This window comes from Adiantum capillus-veneris, chromosome 7 (assembly GCF_014529385.1).
Source record: "Adiantum capillus-veneris isolate H3 chromosome 7, ASM1452938v2, whole genome shotgun sequence".
NCBI lineage: Eukaryota > Viridiplantae > Streptophyta > Polypodiopsida > Polypodiales > Pteridaceae > Adiantum > Adiantum capillus-veneris.
In genome coordinates this window covers 95,386,992-95,404,914 of record NC_140937.1, presented here as the reverse complement: position 1 = coordinate 95,404,914, position 17,923 = coordinate 95,386,992, and the positions used below count along the sequence as shown (strand labels likewise).

Below are 17,923 nucleotides of genomic sequence, written 5' to 3'. Positions count from 1 at the left end.
GAGAGATGCGGGGGTCATTTGGCAGTCCAGATGCTCAAATTGATCGCAGGAAGATAGGTTCAATGCTATGGTGGGAGGACTATGGCTATGATGGCCCTGAGCTTCAGAGATTGGCGATCCGTATTCTCAGCCATTCAGTTAGTACCTCATGCTTGGAGCAATTGTGGAGTACCTTTAGCCACATTCCTTCCAAGAAGAGGAATCGGCTTGGAGTGGAGAAGGCTAATGATCTTGTCTTCGTTCGCGCAAATTTGAAAATGCTTTGCAAGAGTACAGACAAACAGACAGATCCTTTTACACAATGGGAGATGGAGCAAGAGGCTCCTCAGGTAGGTGGAGATGCACATCCACCAACACCAAGTACTTCATCCGTGGCTGAGATTGAGCCGGACCTAGAGCTCGATGATGAGGAATGGGAGGATGTGCATGATTTACAGCCGGTTACTACGGATTGGGAGGCCTCTCAGGCTAGTGGCTCTTGAGTCTTGAGTCTTTGCCATTTATCCTTACCTTTTTGTATGGCTGCTTGAGGCTTGCCCTCTTTGCCATTTGTAGCTACTAGCATCTTTATGGTATTTGTCACCTTCAGTCTTTTGGTATTGTGGTTAGTGGTCACTGGTTTGCCCCCCTTTGTTTTTATTGTAGCACCTTGGCGGCCCTTGAAGCTTGTTAGCCATAATTAATTCCAAAGTGTTATCTCTGACTACTACTCTTGCAATTATTTGAGAGCATTGTGTATGGGCATTGTGTTTGCTCAATGTTGTATATGTGTTATGTACTCTGGGGGCCGCACATCCACATCCCAATCAAGTCATAATAAGGTTGAATGGTCTTCGAATCGTGTTTTTTGTGGGTATTAGACATAGTTACCAGGAACGGGAACGGGGAACGGGAACGCGGAACAAAATGCCATACGAGTACTAACGTTTGAAACACGGAACGGGGATTCGGAACGGGAAATTGGAATGGGAACGGGGAACGAAGACCTGAAAACGGCCATTCCCTGTTACTATGGTATTAGAGTCAAAGGACTCTAGTACTACTTGTATTCAAACACATAACGCTAATAAAAACAATATTTGGGTGTTCTTTTAGCCTCCCGTTCCGCGTCGTTCCCGTTCCGCAGGGAGGCCCGTCGCCGTTCCCGTTCCGCGTAACTCTGCCTGTCACCCATCCGATGTGACGCATCAAAAGTACCCGTTCCTGGTGGCCTTCAGATATTCCCTTTCACAGTGCTCCCGTCATTACTCTGAATGACGCACTAGGAATATTCTGTACTCGGATGTCTCCAGTGAGAAAAACCCTCTCACTTAAAATTCCAAAAATTCATTTAGAATTATTTTTCCTTGGTGTTCCAAGCGAGAAAACCCTCTCACTTATAAATCCAATAATTCATTTAGAATTATTTTTCTGTCAGATAAAGCCGATTTCGCAACACTATCCCACTTTCACAGCCCTAGTTTTGGCATGGCGTGCAACTGAACCGTCTCCCAGTGCATTCATTGCCTCCACATCTGAGGCCCTGCCCGGAGTTGATCCATTGACTCTTTCACTTCCTACAACCCCCCCCCCCCCCCCCCCCCCTCCCAAATATAGTTCGTACCCTCTACCATTTGGAAGAGTTCACCCACCATTTGGTGCACTGCCCCCGTTGGCACGACCTTTGTTTCCTCCCAGAGCATATGGCCCCCCATCGCCCTTCTTTCATCCACCTCACCCATGATGTATCTCCCCCCCCCCATATGTATTTACTTTTGATGCAATGGAACACATAGATTTGGGGTTTGCTATATGGAATAGACCGTAACTGTGTGTAAGGAACTTCTATTTGTCTTATTAATAGTGTATTGAATGCATCCATGGTGTTTTTTGTTTGAATGTAAGTTTGTCGTGAACCGACAATCAAATTTTAGTTGAAAAGAGAGAGAGAGAGAGAGAGAGAGAGAGAGAGAGAGATGGGTAGATTATCCCTTCTTTTAGAAATCCGCTCGCCCGATTCTTAAAAAGCGCTAGCCAGAAATTGCTCGCCCAAAAATTGCGCCCCTCAGAGAGATAGAGATATGAAAAAGGCGAAAGAGTCGACAAGGAGAAAGAGAGAATCTTTTTAGGAATCTGCTCACCTAATTCCTAAAAAGCGCTCACCAAAAATTTCTCGCCTGGAAATATCCCCCATTCGAGATCAATCACACCAAAATGCTGCAGTCATTTCGTCTATCAGTTCCTGCACTTAAAAAGAAGTCAAGAACAAATCAGTATCATATTCAGGACTATGCTAAACCAAAAGCATCGAGGTAAAGTTTCACAATCTAAGGAATATCTGCTAGGTCCTCCTCCTCCATCCACTTCGCATCCAATGCAGGATAGTTCTTGAACTTAACCAAGAACCGCCTTCGGACTTTACCTTTATTCTTCGTATCCTTATGTGCAAAAATCTGTTCAGGAACAAGGATCTCCTCGTTTTCTTCCACTTTGGATTGCTCATCAGGCTCCCCATCATCAGGCACATCATCTTTAAAAGGTTTCAAGAGACTCACATGAAATGCATTGTGAATCCTCCAAGTGTCAGGCAGTTTCAGTCGGAAGGAGACATCATTTATCTTTTCAGAGATCTGGAAAGGTCCGTGGTATCGCATACTAAGCTTTGAAAAAAGCCTCTCCTTTCTCTTTTTCTTTCTCAAGCGTGCCTTCTCAAAAAGTAAGAGCACCCAATCATCCTCCTTCAATTTCAAATCGCGACGATGGCGATCCGTTGCCTTTTTCGGTCGTTCTTGAGATTTTTGCAAAGCCTCGGGGACTTTGACAACAGCCGTGTCTAAGTCGCGCGTGTACTCATCAGCTTCAAAAATCTTATCTTTCCTGCTTAAGAAGGGTGGAACCTTCGCACCACCTTCAACAATCTCAAATGGCGCCTTCCCCGTCGAAGAGTGTATCATGTTATTGTAGGCAAATTCCACCCAAAGGTTAGTACTTTTCCCGTTGAGTCTTCTGATCAGAGATATAATACTTCAATAAATCTAGAACCACTGAATTTGCTATCTCGGATTGCCCATCAGTGTGCGGGTGGAACGATGACGAGAACTGCAACCGTGTGCCAATGTTCTCCCAAATTGCCTTCCAAAACAAACTCGTAAATCTCGAATCTCTGTCGGAGACAATCGTCTCAGGCATTCCATGTAATCTGAAGATCTGGGCCACAAACAGTCTCGCTAAGTGATCCGGCTTAACTGTTTTCTGCACTGGAATGAAATGAACCTACTTGCTAAATCTGTCAATAACAGTCCAGATACCATCGTGATCACTCTGTGTTCTCGAGAGATCAAAAATGAAATCCATTGCAATACTTTCCCAGGGGTGGGTGGGTATGGGCAAAGGCTGTAACAACCCTGTGCTTCATGCCTGTCAAACTTGACCTTCTAGCATACCAAGCAACTGCGCACAAACTCTTCCAGATCCTTCTTGAGTCTCGGCCAAAAGAAGTATCTCTCTACCCCTTTCAAGGTGATAGCAATGCCGTGGTGACCCGTAAAAGGTGCATAGTGGCATTCACTCATAACCTTTTTCCTTAACAGCTGTGTAACGCACAACATGGTTTTTCTCATCAAGTAGCCATCCCGAATGGTGTATCCTGCTACTGTCTCCCTATCCCGTATCCGTGTGAAAACATCTGCAAAATCGGTATCTCTGGCATACTGATCAACCATATCCTCGAAGCTCCTATGATGTATCGCGGAAATAGCCAGAACCAACGGCTTCCGAGGCAAAGCATCTGCCACCACATTCTTCTGTCCCTGCACATGGACAATCTCGAAGTGAAACTGTGACAAGATGTTTGCCCACCGCATCTGCTTTTCCGAAAGCTGCTTCTGTGACAAGAAGTAGCGCAAACTCTGATGGTCTGCAAATACAGTAAAATCCGCTCCGAGTAGATAATGTCGCCACTGAGTAAGAGCATGGATAACCGCCAATAGCTCTTCCTCATATGTCTGTGTTGTCATCTCCGGCCTAGAGAACAATCGGCTCTTGTAAGCAATAACATGGCCTTCTTGCATCAAGACCGCACCCAGACTACGACCACAAGCATCACAATATACTTCAAATGACTTCTGCAAGTCCAGCAAAGTCAAAACGGGTCCCGTAGTAAATATCTCTTTCAATATCCGAAAGGCAGTCACCTCTGTGGATCCCCACCAGAAAGGGACTCCTTTCATTGTCAAGACATGCAAAGGGAAAGCAACCTCTGCAAACTTTCGTATGAACGGCATGTAGTACGAACACAGTCCCAAGAAGCTTCTAACTTCATGGACATTCTTCAAATCGGGCCAATCACGGATAGTCTCTATCTTGCCCGATCCATTTGCACCCTAGCTGTTGAGACAATGTGTCCCAAAAAGTGTATCTCTGGTAGGAAAAATTTACTTTTCTTTGCATTAATCACTAACTTGTGATCTCGTATGCCTGAAAGACCTGAAGCAGATGATCCTGTGTTCTGCCTCATTCTTGGACAAAACAATGATGTCGTCAAAGAAAGTGCCAACAAATAGCCTATACTCTCGAAAAATCCTGTCCATCATCCGGTTAAATGTCGCAGGAGCATTGGTTAAGCCAAAAGGCATCACCAAAGACTAAAATAACCCAAAAGTCGTCCGAAAGGCTGTCTTGTAGACATCTCCCAATGCGATTCGAATCTGATGTTATCCACTCTTCAAGTCAATCCTGCTAAAGCAGGAGGATCCCTCTAACCTATGGAGTATATCATCGATCCTAGGAATCGAGAATCTGTTCTTGACGGTGATTTTGTTGACAGCTCTATCATCAATGCACATTCTCCAAGATCCGACTTTCTTCAAAACCAACACCACTGGAGAGCAATACGCTGAAGTACTAGGCTGGACAAGACCCTTTTCCAAGAGGTCTTTCACTTGGTTCATAATCTCTTCATTCTGTGCTCGGCTCACACGCTAAGGTGGCCGGCTCGGTGGTGTGCTTCCAAGTATCAGATCAATGGTATGATCTTCAGGACGAGCGGATGGTAACTCGCATGGCAAGCCCTCTGAGAAGCAATCGGCATGAGAGTGTAGAAAATCTTGGCGTTCTTTATCAAGTTTAGACATATTTGTCTTATCCTCATCACTCAAGCTTCCATAAAGATTAAGTAAACAAACAGACTGGATTTCATTAATTTAGAAATGGCCGAAGCCAATACGATAGGGACAGACTCGCCCTTTAGTTTAATGTCAAGTACAATGGTTCTGCCCTTGTCTGTAGTCAATGTCGCTTCCCTTGCCCGATAATCGACCATGGCGTTGTTCTTGCGATACCAAGGAATTCCCAAGAGATCATCACAACCTTCCAAAGGCATTATGAGAAAGTCCTCATGCCAATGACATGTGTAATGGCTACGTCCCTATCGGGTGCCGCTAGAACAGCCTCCGCAAGTGGTCCCATCCCATCGAGAGTGATCTCGAGCTGCGCTGCCAATTCCGGTGAAATGAAGTTGGCCTTGGCTCCTCCATCAAAAAAGATCAAGGCCTCTTGGTCTTTCACTATGCCCCAAGCTCGGCAAAGTTCTGTACTCTCGTCCATGGTGTTGGGATCAGTACCCACACAATCTGGAACCAGTCATGTTTTCATCTTGCCTTTTCTTACACGTTCCTCAGCTGCTCTCGAACTCTCAGGCCTTTCGTCGTCCTAGTCGTTCCGTTCCTTCTGTGCCTTTGTAGGGCACTTCGCGGAGATATGTCCAAATTCCCCGCATCCAAAACACTTCCCCTCCCTGATGAAGCGAGCTCTCTCCTAAGGAGTAAGCTTTGGTCGTGCATCCTTCTTTTCTGGGTTGCTCTCTCTCTTTCTACTTTCATATGTTGAAGTCTGTTCGGCTCGTTGTGTCATGACCTCATCGGTGGGGTAGGTCAGATTCCCAGAGTGAATGGCAAAACCCCGTTTCGCATGACTCGTCAACTCTTGAATAGAAGCTGACTTTTGTTCCAAGCAGTGATCTCGGATCTCTGTAGGTAGACCCAAGGTAAACCGCTCAATCTGTTCTCTGAACGAAATCTTCTTGAATGAAGAGGCGGGTAGAAAAGAGCTCCAGAATCTCTCTTGGTCATCCGAAGATTGTTCCAAGCAGCTCGTATATCGCGTTCATACTCTTGAGTCACCCAAGAAGAAATAAATTTTAAAAAGCTTCTTAAATTTCAGCCATTTAACTGGCACAGTCTTGTTTAAAAGAAGCGTGGACCACCAAGTTCGAGCATTTCCCTTAAAATAAGAGGCAGCTCTTCGAATCTTGGAGTGCTCTGAGTAGCATCCTTCCGCGAAAGCGATGTCAAACTGCTGTATAAAAGACAAAGCCTTCGAAGCATCTTTATATCCTGAAAAAGTGTCAAATTTGATTGATTGTCCACCTTCCTTAAACTCTCAGACTTTCTTGCTTTTGTCTTCCAAAAAGTCATACTAGTTGGCTTTATAAAAATTCTTCTTGTTCGCATAAAAGGTCCCGTCGTCAGAGTCTGAACTTTCTGTAGACGAGTCCTTTGTAGAACTATCACTCACTGGGCGATATTTAGACTTCTTTGCCTTTTTCTTGCCCTTTCCAAAGTGTTGTTTCGTGCTTAGCTTTTTGCCTTTTTTGTCTTCTTCGCTCGAATCCGAAGAGCTAGAAGAACTGTCGGAAGAAGAAGAGAAAAAGAGTTGGGTAGTCCTTCAAATCGAACACGCTTCTTTTGTTTCTTTGCCTTATCAAATGTCGATTGACAACCCAAATAACCCGGGAAGTTAGTGCCTTTCTTCTGATTTTTGCCGTGCTTTTTAGCTTTGCTTTGCGCGTCAAAAAGCTGAGCAATTCGTGCATGGAAAGGGATCAAAATGAAGATTCACAAGAGAAGTATGGCCCGCCTCGGCCTACTCAGGGCCTTAGGCGGAGCATCGAGAGATGGAGCACCGACAGTTGATCAATGATGCAACAAAGATGATGCTCAATTTTGCCAAGGACCCGAAGATGGCAAAATATATGAGCAAGACCTCTTTGGAGGAGGTGCATACGTAGTGGCAGAAAACCACACCACCACCCTCGAAACCCACTCTCAAGAAACCTCCTTTTCCCAAGAAGTATACGGAGAAGGAATTAGAAGAGGTGTGGACATCTCCGAATGCACAGAGAGTCGACTGATCCTTGTCTGAAGCCATAGGTGCTGTGGAAAAAAAAAAATTTGGGAACGGATTTTCTGTAGAAGATAAATCGGTCGTGCTCTGATACCACTGTAGCAGACTTGGACACTCTAAGTCAAGAATCAATCACGACAGCACCAAATAACCACTTCAAAACAGTTCAAAGTTCACAATAGATTTACACTGGCCCGGCAGAGTTCCGTGACTAGAGATATTGGCCCCAAAGACTGCCGCCCCTTTCGGTATTTCTTTTTGTATTAATCAGTGTTCAAAGAACAAGAGTGGTTCGGGTCTCACTCAGACTCTGCGTCCATATGCTCTACAGAGTAGGAGCCCAAACCACATATTTTAATGTTTACAAGGGATGCCAAAAGCAGTGCCCCAAAAGCTTCAAATCAAAAGCCTAACAATAAAAATAAGGCAATTTACTCCATGCCTTGCTAAAATTAAAGCAATGGACTCCAAAAAACAAATCAGCGCAAATCCTTGCAATTTCCGTACGCTGCCGCTTTTTACGGCACAAAACACGGAATCTTCCGTACTATACTACCACGTCATCATTCTGCGCTTTTTCGGGAGTTCAGCCCTGCTGAACTAGGGTTAGGGTTAGCGTTTCTACTGTTTTAGGGTTTTTGGTAGATTTTAGGGTTTGCAAGTTTTAAGGTTAGAATTTCCAAAAATTAGGGTTTCAGCAGCAGTTAGGGTTTCAGTTCTGGGCAGCCACGTCATCACTTTGTGACACTCTTATAAAGAGTACACGAGATGCCCACAAGCAGAGCGCCAAAAGCAATTAGTTCAAAAGCACTTCCACCTAAAAGCCAGTACTTGAGATTCCCAAAAGTAGCCAGCGTAATATACAAAAATCCGTACAGCCTTCCATGTGCACCTGCAACGCAAATCGCGGAAATTATGGATGTCCCTGCCTCGTCAGCATGTCAATGCATTTTACGGAAATCCCTTTTAGGGTTCAAGTGTCACGTGACACATCCAACCCTATGTGTCCGTGGACAAGCTACAGCATAACACGGTTCCGTCAGTCCAGTCAGTCTAGATTAGAGGTGATCTGGCACTTTTGTGAGTCTATTCGTAGACCGTGCATGCCCAGTCACTCAATATCCTTTGGTTGCACACAGCATGATCATAAGCATTCCCATCAGAATCCATTAGAATCAGTTAGGGGAATTTTCCAGTGTATTTAGCCTATTTTACCTATTTTTGACATTTTTCACTTATTAATTTAAGTGACTTTTGTTGGAAAGTAGGTAGGGCAAATTGGGTAAGAAAATATATAAGCAAACCAAGGTTAGCACTAAACAGCATGAGCAAGGAGAACAGCAGGCCATTGGCGACAAGTTCCCCCCTCTCTCAACAAGACACTCCAAGAATCCTTGGCGTTTTTCCTCACACAGCCCTAGCGTTTTGCATCATCGCCAACAGCCCATTGCCTTGGCGTATTTCAGCATACACATGACTGCATCCTACCTTTGCATCTAGCGTTTTCACCATCGCTAGCAGGGCTGTTTCCTCAGCGTTTTTCAGCCTTGACCCACTGCAGATAAACCTGCGTTTTCAGCATTGAACCGCAGCAATACAGCAGCGTTTTCAGCCCTAAAACACAGCAGTACCTCAGCGTTTCATCCGGCCAATTCAGTGTTTTTTTAGCAGCACAAAGTCAGCCCCGAAATTCAGCAATTCATTCGCAGCAGATTCAGCATTGAGCGTTTTTGGACAGCAGTTAGAACCACTCAGTTTTCAGCCCTATTGTCGGCCTCTCCATCCCGGTTGTCATCGTCGACATAGCTTAGATCTGCATCAGTTTCATGCATAATCATTGTACCCGTTTGTGCAATCAATCGTAGCCCACTCTCGCCATCGAGAGTGGGGCCTTCGGAGGAGGGTTTTACGTCTCTGGTGTCGTATCTCTCTTCTCTCTCTATCTCTCACTCTCATACACTTGCACGCACAGTGTCCACTCACTTTGTTCGTGATCATAGCACTCTCCATTAAGAACGGAAGGCTCTCCCTTCCGTAAGAACTAAAAGGAACCTTGAGCAAAATATGAAACACTCATCTTGAGAAAGAACAACATTCATTCCGCTGCACCTTACATTGGTATCAGAGCTTTGGCAGAGTTCTGTATCACTCAATGAAAGAATCACAAGAATTTTTTTGCTTGTTGTGGTCGCACGAACCCAAGTTCGCTTTGGCGTGTCGATTCCTAATCGTATTTCTGAAGAGTGACAGGAATCCCAAGAAAGAAGGGCTTCTCCAGCCTCCCCTTGTGTCTCTTTTCACTCATTGAGAGCGGACCATGCACTTAGCGGCCGGCCAATCGACGTGAGGTGGGAAAAAGCAACCTTGGTGTGAGCGCAAGGCCGCCAAGGCGTACGCCCGCGGAAAGGAGCAGAACTCGGATCCTACTCAAACAGGGTTTGCAAGCGAAAGAAAACCTCAAGACCCTCAAGAACCCAAGTTCCTCGTGAACGAGGAACTTAAAAACCAAAGATCATAGTGCATGGTCGTCACCCGAAGCGGAATGGATACTACGCATACAGGTGATGAGCATGAGAGAGGCGACGAAGAATTTTCCCCACCAAGAGATTTTTCCGACCCTCCCCCTTCGCCATCTACGCCACAAAGTGTACAAACCCTATGGAGGCAATGGTTAAGCAGATGATAAACATGATGGCCAAACAAGAAGAGACTCGCATTGCCTTGGAACACGAACGCGACGAACAAAAAGAAAGAAAAGAACTAAAAAAGGAGGAAGCGATAGCAAGACGCACGGTCTGGGAGGCCGAGCGTGAGGCTCAAAGAGAACTACGCACTCAAGAATTGGTTCGACAAGTACTTGCCTTGAAGTCCGAACCAGCCAAAGATCATGGGAGTTCCTCAAGTGGCGCAAGCCACGATGCGGATTCCAACAACCCAGTCACAGAGAAGTTGATTTTCAGTAAGTATGATGGTAAGATGGATGCTACGGTTATTCATTCTTGGTTGCACCAATTTAATGCTTATTTAGCGACAACTAAGAAGACAGGGAATAGCAAGGTATTGACAGCAGCTATGTACCTTGCCGGTGATGCCATCAATTGGTACCACGCATGGCAAGAGGCACAGCTAGCCGCGCACCTAGAGGAAGCCGACGAACCCACGCCCCTGTCATTCAGTTGGGCTGATTTCCAAGACAAGCTCAAGGCGCGGTTTATGCCACCTCAATACCTCGCACAATTCAAGGACAATTGACACGCTCTCGAGCAAAATGGTATGCCGGTTATGTCTTTCTCTAATCGTGTTTTGCAGCTCGACACTCAATTACGCAAATCAAATTCGGAGCGCAAGGAGGCATTTCTTTACGGATTGGACGAGTATATCTAGTATGATGTCGAGATACTTGATCCAATCGATCTCAACAAGGCGGTAGCGATTGCTCTTGCACATGAGACGAAGCACAACAAGGGAAAGCCTAAGGAGAACAAGACTTCTCAAGGAACCCCGCAGAATTCTCAGAACACGCAAAATGGTAAGAATGGTAATTCTTCTAGCCCTTCTTCCTCTAATTCCTCGGAAAAGAACTCTAACAATGAATCTAAGGGTAAAGCTAAAGCACCTGCAAAACCTAAGCTAACCCCAGATGAAAAAGTTGCAAAAGGAATTGTAGGAGGATACATCACGGCTGAAGAACAAGTGATTTATGCTAAAGAAGGTAGATGTTTTCAATGTCACGTCAAGGGTTACATTAAGAAGGCTTGTCCTAAGACAGCCCCACCTAAAGAACAAAAGGCACCCACAGCAACCACAAGCACTCTCACGCACCACCCTAAATCTTCTCATGACTCGTGACACACACATTGATGAGTCTCTCATGAAGTGTTATGGTCATGTAAAGCGTCAGCGTTTTATCATATTGTTTGATTCAGACAGTATGCATGATGTGATTAGTCCCTCTCTTGTTGAGAGAGCCCGCCTAGAGGTTAGTCAGAAATCTCCTCTCGAGGTTTCTGGCTTCTCTCCTGGTATGGACTCTCATCACGAAGGAGTGCCTTGATGTGATGTTTACCGTTCAACAAGCTTCTTTCAGTAGGAAATTTCTTGTGTCTCCTCTCTCAAGATGTGATATGATTTTGGGCATAAGATGGTTTTGTGAACTTAACTCTCTCATTGATTCGGACTCACTTTACATGCCAAAATTGATTCCCCCCTCATCATTCGTGCTGAAGAGAGCTTACATTCTTTGACTCTCATCTCTCATGTGCAGGTAAAGCGTGAATTACGACGAGGAGCACAAGCGGCATTCATCTATGCTGCTCCAATTTCCCAGAGCATTCAAGCTCCAGCTAAGTATTCAAAGTTGTTTACGAAGTTTAAACGTCTCTTTTTGCAGGATGATCTTCCACCTCGTCTCCCACCCGAGCGGCCAGAGGACCATCGCATCGAGCTTATGAAGGGGGCACAGCCTGTCAGTAAGGCTTCCTATCGATTGAACAAGACACAGGAGGAAGAGTTAAGAGCGACAACTCACGGAGTTGGTGGCTAGAGGATTCATATGCCCTAGTGTAAGTCCTTTTGCTGCTCCTATTTTGTTTATTCGCAAGAAGGATGGTTCGTCTCGTTTGTGTGTTGATTTCAGGGCATTAAACAAGATGACCGTCAAGAACAAGTTTCCAATCCCTCGCATTGAATATATCCTTGATAGACTCAATGGGGCAAAGGTTTTCAGCAAGGTCGATCTCAAAAGTGGATACCATCAGGTACGGGTATTCAAAGGCGACATTTTCAAGACCACTTTTTGCACCGAGCGAAGGCAATGGAAGTATATTGTTATGTCTTTTGGATTGACAAGTGCCGTGGGTACATTCAATCGTCTCATGGTAGGTCGTTTCGGCGATATGGTCGGTGTATGTGTGTTCATCTTTTTAGATGATATTCTCATTTTTTCTACATCGTGGGAACAACATGAAAGAGATGTCGATAGGGTACTAACTCGTTGGGATGAGTGTCAGTTGTACATTGCACCTAAGAAGTCTGAATTTTTTCTTACTAAAGTCACTTATCTGGGTTATATCATTTCTGCAGAAGACGTCAAGCTAGATCCCGCGAAGGTGGACCAAGTTCGTAATTGGGATTTGCCAAAAACTGCATATGATGTGCATTCTTTTCTTGGTTTATGTCAAGCATATAGTTCGCACATAGAGAATTTTACACACATTGCTGCACCTATGACTGATGTTTTGAAAGGGGTCAAGACTCGTCGTCAACGCGTAGACTTGCCCGAGGCAGCCATTGAGGCTTTCGCAGCTCTCAAGGTTGCGGTGACAGAAGCACCGTGTCTTACCCTTGCCTCTTGGGATTATCCCTTTGAGGTATGGACGGATGCGAGCAATGTCGCCATAGGCGCGGTGCTTCAGCAGCATGGTCGTCCTGTAGCTTTCCTTAGCCGGAAGCTCAATAGTGCGGAAAAGAATTATTCAGTTTATGATAAAGAACTTTTATCAGTCATTCACTCTCTTAAGCATTGGAAGCATTTTCTTTATGGTAGTAAGTTTACAGTTCGCACATATCATCAAGCCCTCAAGTGGCTCCAGTCTATGCCTAGTGCACATTGGAGTGATCGCCAAGCACGGTGGTCACAATTTTTTGAGCAATTTGGAGGTTTGATTGAGTATGTGCCTGGAAAAGCTAACCCTGTGCAGATGCGTCGAGTCGCAAAGGACAGATTTTGGCTCTTGAGTCAAGATCCACATTCTATTCAGGGTGAGTCTTTTGACAACATGAAGAATCAGTATACGGATTCCGAGTTTGGTAAGCATTGGTTGCAGGCTCTTGCTTCCCAAGGGCCAAGCAACTATCTCATTCGTGATGGATTGTTGTTTTTTCATCAACGTTTATGTGTGTTGCCCTCTCTCAGGCCAACCATATTGCATGATGCACATGATTCTCTCACGGGTGGGCACAGGGGAATGAACACCACTTCGGAAAAATTTGAAAGATTTTTTTATTGGCCTAAAATGCGAAAAGATGTGTTTCGTTATGTCACACATTGCACTATATGTCAAAAAGTAAAAGCTCCTCGAGGTAAGCAGCAAGGCCTCTTGCTTCTGCTGCTTATTCTCGATGGACCTTTTCAAGAATTTCCATAAGTTTTGTGACTAACCTACCACTAAGTTTGCATTCAAGAAACACTCAATGTTTGACAATTGTTGATCGTTTCAACAAGTTTTGCATGTTGATTCCTTGTAAAGCCACAGTTACTGCACAAGATGTAGCACGGTTGTTCATTAAGCATTGGTACCTCCTCTGCGGTTTGCCAAAATCGATTGTTTCAGATAGGGATGTTAAGTTCACGTCCAATTTTTGGCGCGCACTCTTTGAAAATTTTGGCACCAAGTTGAATTTTTCATCGGCTTTTCATCCACAGTCAGATGGTCAAACAGAAATTTACAATCAATTGGCTTTTGATGTTTTGAAGTCATATGTGCATGATCAGCGGTCTCATTGGTTCACGCTATTTTGAATGACTATCTCTCTCATTGGTTCAGGCTATTTTGAATGACTTTTTCTTCTGCTGTTGGTCGAACTCCGTATGAGGCAGCTTTTGGCCGTCCATTCCAGTCACTTTTGACTCGCTCGGTCAATCAAATGCCTGATGCCAATGCTGAAAGTCAGTCATTGGATTAGATTTCTGAGAGTGTGAAGCTTCGGCTAAGCAAGGCTCAGGAATCTTATTCACGGCAAGCTAATAAGCATCGTCAAGATGTTTCGATCAAGGAAGGAGATTGGGTGTATTTAAGAATCATAAAGCAACGTCTTAAGCAAGTTGGAAAGAAGTGTCCAAAGTTGTCTTTTCGTATCTATGGTCCATTTCCAGTCATTAAAAGGATAAATGAGGTTTCAATGAAATTCCAGTTGCCTAACTCATGGTCAATGCACAACGTTTTCAATGTTTCTTGGTTGAAAGTGTTTCAGGAAACACCTCCAAAGGACATTTCGGAAGAAGAAGAACCGGAGATCATCGATGAAGCTGAAGTCATGGAGCCGGAGCAAGTGTTGTTGCATCAGTTTCGACATGGTTCGAAGAAGCAAATGAGACAATACTTTTTGAAGTTCAAGGATCGAGAAACCCACGAAGCGGTGTGGGTAGACGAAGAGTTTTTCAAAGATTATCCACAGTCGTTGGCAGACTACAAGGAAGCCATGCAGCTCGATACCAGTACCTCACTTTAAAAAGGAGGAGATGTCACGTGACACATCCAACCCTATGTGTCCGTGGACAAGCTACAACATAACAGGGTTCCGTCAATCCAGTCAGTCTAGATTAGAAGTGATCTGGCACTTTTGTGAGTCTATTCGTAGACCGTGCATGCCCAGTCATTTAGTATAGATGCATATCCTCTGGTTGCACACAGCATGATTATAACCATTTCCATCAGAATCCATTAGAATCAGTTAGGGGAATTTTCCAGTGCATTTAGACTATTTTACCTATTTTTGACATTTTTCACTTATTAATTTAAGTGACTTTTGTTGAAAAGTAGGTAGGGCAAATTGGGTAAGAAAATATATAAGCAAACCAAGGTTAGCACTAAACAGCAGATGAGCAAGGAGAACAGCAAGCCATTGGCGACAGGTTCCACCCTCTCTCAACAAGACACTCCAAGAATCCTTGGCGTTTTTCCTCACACAGCCCTAGCGTTTTGCATCATCGCCAACAACCCCTTGCCTTGGCGTTTTTCAGCATACACATGACCGCATCCTACCTTTGCATCTACCGTTTTCACCATCGCTAGCAAGGCTGTTTCCTCAGCGTTTTTCAGCCTTGACCCGCAGCAGATAAACCTGCGTTTTCAACATTGAACCGCAGCAGTACAGCAGCGTTTTCAGCCCTAAAACACAGCAGTACCTCAGTGTTTTCATCAGGTCAATTGAGCGTTTTTTTAGCAACACAAAGTCAGCCCCAAAATTCAGCAATTCATTCGCAGCAGATTCAGCATTGAGCGTTTTTGGACAGCAATTAGAACCATTCAGTTTTCAGCAGACCACTCTCGCCAACGAGAGAAGGGCCTTCGGAGGAGGGTTTTATGTCTCAGGTGTCGTATCTCTCTTCTCTCTCTATCTCTCAGTCTCATACACTTGCACGCACAGTGTCCACTCACTTTGTTCGTGATCATAGCACTCTCCATTAAGAACAGAAGGCTCTCCCTTCCATAAGAACTAAAAGCAACCTTAGCAAATATGGAACACTCATCTTGAGAAAGAACAACGTTCATTCCGTTGCACCTTACATCAAGCTTCTGTCTTTTAGGGGCAACATCATCACTTTGTGATACACATCCTACGAACAGGCTCACAAAGGTGCCAGAACACTTCTAAGGCTACCTAAACCCTAGAAGTAGGTACAGCTTGTCCACATGCACATCCGGTCAGATGTGCACATGACAGATATATCTCAAGATAAGTCTTGCCGATCAATGAAAAATTTAAACAATCTATAAGCTTCCCTATTAGTAGCCTGTAACCAATCACCTTGCAAACCAAGTAGCAAGCCTCCAATCAAGTTATTGAATCATGGATCATACAAAGAGTGTCATGAGAAGATCGGATACTGACATATGAATTGACAGAGTCTATACAACCACCAAACACACACGACGTTAATAGGGTATTGGACGACCCAAGCTCTCATACGCCCCACAACTATTATCGACTAAATACCAATGTCGTCTCAACAGAGTACTTTTGCAAGATGAACATTAATGTTCATAATTTGACATGCTGCTCATTGATCATATGGAAGTGGCCACTAAGAGACCACAATTGAAATGAGAATCATACTTTGACATGGTGCTCATTGAATGGCCACTAAAAGACCATCCACTATCCAAGTAGGGAGATGTCTGTATTTCAATTGTGAGTTATAGCCTTTCAACTTATATAAAACTTTGATACCCAGTTATGCATTTAGTCCTCTTTCAAATTATAAATTTAGGTTTATTATTGAGTTTGAATTCTTTCATTTTGTAACACCGTAGGTAATAACTAGCAATCATAACCCTCACACTTGTAGACATCTAGCAACACAAACTCGATGTATAGACCTGATATCAAAAATCTGATCAAACTTGGAAGAACATGCTAAAGCCAGCATGTAATTGACGCAATTTCTTTCTTTGTTTTAAATATATAAGCCATATACTAATCCACAAAGAGGCTTTGGACGACCCTATTATTGACAAAAACAATCAACTTGCAAACGGTACAGAAAGCCACCAATTGGCCTAGCAAAAAACTGAGGTCCAATACAAATGATGCAACACATTGTTTATATGAACAAATTAGACATAGATACAATAATATGGAATTGAAAGGAACTTCATTATTTGTAAATTCTCTCGGTCACCTTTATGTTAGACGTGGCATATGTACCTTAGGAAAGAATCTAAGTTTCCTTTCTTAGGGTTGAGTTCAAAAAAGCACACCAATCTTTTGCACGTGAAGCATCAAACCATACGACTATTGAAATGAAGCAGTCTCTACATTAATAACTGATTTTTTTGCAACCAAAGCTCAAACCATTCATGTGTGCTTCCCCTTGCACAAAATGCATAAAATAACAATGAGGACCATTCAATATAATTTTCTATTGCACTTGGCATCAATGACATGATTGAAGTTGCCGAAAAATTGAAGATGCACAGAATTATTACCCATGGTAAACCCTTCAGAGTCAATGATAGAGTCATCTGATCGTATGTTTGACCGCTGTTCAAAATCCATAGTGTATGACATACCAGAGCAACCTCCTTGTCGAACTCCTACTCTGAGGCAAAGGTCTTGATTGAGATCTGTCCTCATCTTGTTCAGATGACTAAGAGCCTTTGTGGACAAAGTAATGGCTGGTTTGACACTTTGTTCGGTCCCTGATCCCACAAATGCGCATAAAACAAGCATAGGTGATAAGGCAATGGGTACTTCATTGCTGATATGGAAACACATAGGTGCACACATACACGCGTTTGCTGAGGTTTACCACTATACATATGCATGATCAAAAAAATCTGTAGATACGCATGTCTCGCTCGATTAAAAAAAACATAATCTTCTTCACCACGAAGAAAGAAATCACGAACCTGTGCTTGCGCGTATGCGCAGAGGGCGGTTTTGACCTGAGAAAGAAGCGCGAACGTGGTGAGAGGACGTATTGGGCAAAGCGACGAAAGACCTCAAGGACGCCATTGCCGCTCACAAATGCTGAAGGCGTCAGATCTTTTCGAGGCTGGAGATAGTGTTTGATGGCGATAGTATTACGTGAAGAAATGTAGGTAACTTATAAGGACCACCACAAATTTTGAAATTTACCTCTAAATTTGAAATTTGAAGGTGAGTAGGGGGTACCCAATCATTTTTATAGATCATACCAATTTTTAAAAATGCAATTCAAGTGGAATCTTTAGAGATCCTCAAATCAGGGCATGCAAAAGGCGGACGGACACGTGTGGGGAAAGTCAAGGGTCTTTAAAAATAGCAAGGGTCTCTAAAAATAGCAAGAAGTATCAACATCAACTATATTAATAGAAGGGGCATTTAGCGTTAAATATAACCCCTCAGCTTATGTTGGAAAGTGTGTCCCCAAGCTGCCTGGAGGAGATAATAGCCCCCACTCATAGATGCAAGGAGCAGGATCAAAGGCTCTCTCTCACTCTTCTCAATGCATCAATCATCCCCTTACTTTGTGGGTCTCTCTCTCTCTCTCTCTCTC

General features: G+C 43.9%; 1 protein-coding gene across 2 annotated transcripts in view; it reads right to left on the bottom strand.

Moving 5' to 3' along the window:
* Positions 1–17,463, bottom strand: part of CPISCA (chloroplast-localized ISCA-like protein) — a 69,029-nt gene extending 51,566 nt beyond the window's left edge. The window contains exons 1-2 of one of the 2 annotated variants that reach the window (XM_086516263.1): positions 17,295–17,463; positions 16,872–17,084 (exon numbers count right to left, since the gene is read on the bottom strand). In XM_086516263.1, the coding sequence (XP_086372389.1) occupies positions 16,872–17,084; positions 17,295–17,400 (319 nt within the window). In that variant the 5' untranslated portion in view covers positions 17,401–17,463. The remainder of the gene's footprint in view (positions 1–16,871; positions 17,085–17,294) is intronic. The other variant, XM_086516264.1, reaches the window with a different exon arrangement.
* Between the last annotated feature and the right edge of the window lie 460 nt (positions 17,464–17,923).